Source organism: Electrophorus electricus, chromosome 10 (genome assembly GCF_013358815.1).
Source record: "Electrophorus electricus isolate fEleEle1 chromosome 10, fEleEle1.pri, whole genome shotgun sequence".
In the NCBI taxonomy this organism is placed as follows: Eukaryota; Metazoa; Chordata; class Actinopteri; order Gymnotiformes; family Gymnotidae; genus Electrophorus; species Electrophorus electricus.
In genome coordinates, this window is record NC_049544.1 from 762,120 (window position 1) to 767,500 (window position 5,381).

General features: G+C 42.0%; 1 protein-coding gene across 3 annotated transcripts in view; it reads right to left on the reverse strand.

The window, feature by feature from the left end:
- Positions 1–1,815: 1,815 nt before the first annotated feature.
- Positions 1,816–5,381, reverse strand: part of trim46a (tripartite motif containing 46a) — a 13,493-nt gene continuing 9,927 nt past the window's right edge. For 2 of the 3 annotated variants that reach the window (XM_035530931.1, XM_035530932.1), the window contains exons 10-12: positions 5,192–5,381; positions 5,019–5,086; positions 1,816–4,886 (exon numbers count right to left, since the gene is read on the reverse strand). The exon at positions 5,192–5,381 is cut by the window's right edge and continues 40 nt beyond it. In XM_035530931.1, coding sequence (XP_035386824.1) covers positions 4,502–4,886; positions 5,019–5,086; positions 5,192–5,381 — 643 coding nt within the window. In that variant the 3' untranslated portion in view covers positions 1,816–4,501. The remainder of the gene's footprint in view (positions 4,887–5,018; positions 5,087–5,191) is intronic. The other variant, XR_004776604.1, reaches the window with a different exon arrangement.

Below are 5,381 nucleotides of genomic sequence, written 5' to 3' on the forward strand. Positions count from 1 at the left end.
GCGCTCTGCCTGCTAGCATCTTGCATCCCACTGTTATGTGCTGGTTTGTCTCAGGGGCATGTTGTGGTAGATCTCAGCCTCTATTGATCTGGTTTTGTTCCTGTGTTGCCATGATTAGTGCCTCTGTGCTGTATATATAGTTACATCATCAGACAGACTGTCCTGTGATCTATAGTTACATCATCAGACAGACTGTCCTGTGATCTATAATTACATCATCAGAGAGACTGTCCTGTGATCTATAGTTACATCATCAGAGAGACTGTCCTGTGATCTATAATTACATCATCAGAGAGACTGTCCTGTGATCTATAGTTACATCATCAGAGAGACTGTCCTGTGATCTTTAGTTACATCATCAGAGAGACTGTCCTGTGATCTTTAGTTACATCATCAGAGAGACTGTCCTGTGATCTTTAGTTACATCATCAGAGAGACTGTCCTGTGATCTTTAGTTACATCATCAGAGAGACTGTCCTGTGATCTTTAGTTACATCATCAGAGACTGTCCTGTGATCTTTAGTTACATCATCAGAGAGACTGTCCTGTGATCTATAGTTACATCATCAGAGAGACTGTCCTGTGATCTTTAGTTACATCATCAGAGAGACTGTCCTGTGATCTTTAGTTACATCATCAGAGAGACTGTCCTGTGATCTTTAGTTACATCATCAGAGACTGTCCTGTGATCTTTAGTTACATCATCAGAGAGACTGTCCTGTGATCTATAGTTACATCATCAGAGAGACTGTCCTGTGATCTTTAGTTACATCATCAGAGACTGTCCTGTGATCTTTAGTTACATCATCAGAGAGACTGTCCTGTGATCTATAGTTACATCATCAGAGAGACTGTCCTGTGATCTATAGTTACATCATCAGAGAGACTGTCCTATGAGCTATAATTAATTAATGTTCTTATAATTGCAAAATAAGCTGCATTATCAATAAACTGTAAATCAAAATGGCCAAAACATTTACTCATTAAAATTATAAGATTATAAAAAGTTTATGCGCACATTCACAGAAGCTATAACATAATATTTGGTCACAGAGAAAAGTGCATTTTATTGGATTACTAGTATTGAGTCATCTATTATTCAGTCAGTTTTCTTCTCTGACAAGCTCCAATTTAATATTCAGTTTGATGCATTTGAAATCAAATTACTATGGAAAATGATTGCAATCAGAGCAAAGCACTATGGGTAGGTCAGACAGCTCAAACAGGCGATACTGTTTTTATCGCGACAGCCCTAACTAGCATGCTGAACTGAACGACACAGAAAATGCGCGTGGGCTTGAGTGGAGAGAAATGACTAGAGAACTGAAATAGAATAAGGAGCTGGAAGAATGAAGTTTATAGAATGAATCACGTCATGTTTATGAACACATGCGTACATCCAGACACCTGTTCTGTTATGTGTTTGTAATTACTTACATGCTGTTTTTACAAAACGCAATCATTTCATACTTTTGTACAGTTACATTACTCAGCGAGAAACCCTGATCACACGCACACCTGGTGTGGACAGAGAAACGAACACGGTTAAGAAGGGTTAGGACAAGCGTGAATGTCCCTCACCTGCTAGGTGTCCAGTGCTGTTATAGTTATGTTCTCGCTGTGTCAACACTGTGGTACCAGAGTAGCTCTGCTTTATGTACAGAACAAGAACACAAGAGGGATGGACTAAACAATGAGGCGTGAGTGTGTGAGTGTGTGAGTGTGTGTGTGTGTCTGTGTGTGTCCGTGTGTGTGTGTGTGTGTGTCCGTGTGTGTGTGTGTGTTTAGTGAATACTTATCACATACCTATTTTGATCAATTGTGATCATTTATTTCACTTTTGACTTTTCCAACAACTCCAAGGGCTGAAAACACATTAAAGAAATGCGACATTTTTACATTCACCAGCCATCACATCTGAACAAGTCACTTACGAGCAACGTAAACACAAACAACAGAAACATGGCTCAAAGGCAGAGATTTGTGCAACTGCACTGCCTTTATTGCTGAGTCTAACACCCACAGACCCACACACACACACACACACACACACACACACACACACACATTCAGGTGGTAGGCAAATCAATCAGAAACCGCAGGAAGTCTCTTCATTAGCAACTGCCTTTCAACGCTGGATTTTTTTCTAAAACAGTTGGGTGCAGGTGATTTAGTTAAATAGTGTTAATTAAAAAACCCTTTCTTTCATCTTCAAAATGGGACCTTAGATTCCTGTTGTAATGTTTTGCTGAATTTTCAGTAAAGTAAAGTTTGAACTGGAAATGTCATGAATATTCCCCTTATTAACATGTAGACTGGTCTATTCCCATCTTTATCTTACTCCTCTTTCAGCAAGTGTTTTATTACTGTGCCTAATACATTCAGAATCTTAAACACCTCGTGTTTAGGAACACCCCCCGTGAATCGCAATCATCCCACATCCCAACAGTGTTTCTCCAGTGTGCACAGTTGCATAGTCTACACAGTGTTTACGCGTGAGAAGTAGTTGTGCTGAGATCAACATGTAACCTTTAACATGACAGGACCCTAAAGAATGACGGTATGCACTGAACAAACACACACAGAAAAGTCTAATGGTAGACATGATTACAGGAAATACAGATACAATCAAGAGCCACAAGTTTGGAATATACCGTTATGTCAACACGGCGGGGGTGTGCATTTCAATCCTCCTTCCAGAATACTGCGTAGTTTACTCTAGTCTGCCTCCACCATGCATGTATTTACTTGTACAAGTTGTATTATAATATTGAATCATTCATGGATTTAATCTAAATGATACATTTAATAATATATTCAGTAACTCTATGTTCTAAACAAGTTGTGTGACTGGCTTTAACTGTCCTGACGGAAATGACAATCCTAACTGCTCTTTTTAGGGATCAATGAAGTAAAACAACTACCGTGTAGTTACACCTAGTCTGGACCTTCCACTTCTGACCTAACAATACCATCCCACGTCGGACACCATCTGTAGTGAAGGTGGAGTTTATGTTTGTCACCTGCGAAGGTCAGGTGTCAGGGTGGGTGCAAGGCCTTCGCTATGCATAATCATAGAAATAAACAAACAAATGATTAAATACCCATCTGTGGTTGCATACGTACCATCATAGATTGATTCTGCACTTTTATTCTGAAGAAATCCACATTTATATGTGGATAAACCTACAAAATGAGTCACTTAGTTTGAACTAAAACCCACCGATTTCCAGGACAGCTGAGTTTTGACCTGTATTAATCATACAGATGCATGAAATACGTTACCGAAAGCAAAACGGCCCCTCGGCTTGGTCGACCATAGTCAAGGTACACGCTGAAGTTCATCACTTTTCTGTCCCGATAGGGATCATCAGGACTTCCACTCACATAATTAACAGCATGTCAAAGATGGGAAGGTAATTAGAGGTTTGACAATATGCCGTGATAATTTCATAATTATAACATCAAATTAATAAATAGCTATTAGACATCATTTTGTTACATATTATAGAATTGATTATATCATGCTTGGTTAGAAACACTGTGTCAATATAGAGGAGACAGATTTAAAAACAAGTCAGTCTGTCAGAGGTTCTTCTCACTACTAACAGAAGCAGCCCAAACTGAGAGAGATCTGTGATATATTACACTGACTAGCTGTTTATTTACACATTGTCATAACCCTAATTACTATAGTAACGAGCTTTTGAACTGAAAAAATATGGCAGTTCATAATAAAATTGGTTCCATTAATTTGGATGTGATTCCATGTTTTTTAAGAAAACGGTTTCTGTCCAGTTCTGACATTACTACACTTAGTAACGCCATGACGTTACTAAATCTTCACATCCGGCCCCATTAACAAGTGCCGCAGAAAACCTGACCCATAGAGGACACTGTCCAAACACTGTGAGTGGCGCCCTCTATGTGCAGAGCACTGAGCAACAGGACAACCAGCAGTACAACACAGGAACAGACCTAGACCCGTGGTGCAGCAGAGGTCTACACCTGCTCACAACAGCTGAACAAGCCTAGAAAATACAGGTAAGAATCTAAACTGAGGTCTGTTTCCAAAGTACTTAACAGAACTATTTTAGGCGCTTCACAGCCTGTCTATGTGAAAAATAGTTGAGAAATAATGAGAAATCATTCAGTAAATGAGTATTAAAATGAATTATTCATGATATATATGCCTAAAGATGAATCATAGTGGTCATGCAACAACTAAACCTGACACACTTATTTTAGCTAAGTTAAAAAGATCAAATGATTTCTCATTATTTAGTCTCGTAATAATCTGCATATATACAGTCAGCATGCTGTGATTGATACCTAAGTTATAACATAACACATGAGCAAACCTTAATATAAAATGTCACAAATCTGTGAGGCACGAATAAAAAAAAACAAGCTTCCAAGATAAATAAAAGATTCATAAAAGAAACCTCATTTAAAGGTGCCTGTGAGTAAAGAGGTTTGTCCTGAAGAAAGACTAATCGCTTCAGTTACTGACACTGGGAACATGTGACTGGATGGTCACTCTCCTGGGTGCAGTGGGCTCAGTGCTGCGATTGGCTATCAGTTCCTGCAGCTGCAGCGCTCCTCCACCAATAAAACAGAAGGCTGGGCAAACAGGGGCGGAGCAGTCAACAGGCCCCTCCCACAGCACTCGCAGCGAGTGGGCGTCATAGAACCCGACCCGCCCCTTTTCAAAGTCCAAGCACACGCCGAGGCGGGGCGGCAGAGGGGCAGTGAGAGGGGTAGATGATGATGCCCCAGATTTGGGCAGTAGAATCTTGCCCATGCCCATGGTGAGGAAGCAGAACGGAGGCGGGCAGTCCTGAGCATCCTCTGTACCACTGTCATGTCCACTGTCGGGATCGTACCTACAGAGCAGAGAGATCAGGAGATGGAAGGGGAGAGATCAGGTCCACTCTCTCTCGGAGTGTGTGTGGTTTAAGGTTCATGAACTCTCGTAACGCTCTCCAGCAAACACTCGGTCCTTCTCTCAGTCTTACCGGGGACTGGCCATGTCCTGGGGCAAGTGAAACCACTCCTGTAGTTTGGCTTCAAGGCCAACACCAACCTGCTCACTCACACACACACACACACACACACACGCGCATCACTGACCATCAGCTTCACCTCACCATCTCTCTTCTCAGTACCGGAGCAGGCCGCCGCCCCTCACCTTAACCACGTACGAGCCGGGCTCCACCGAGCACGCCCAGTAGTGGCGGCCCTGCGTGACAGACACGTCGGCTACCAGGAGGTCGGAGGTCAGGTGGCAGGAAGTGAGGGCACGGTCAGCAGCGTGCAGCAGGGTGAGGCCAGGCACGCTGCGAGCGTACGTCTGTCCCTTCCCCAATGCCATCCGCTCA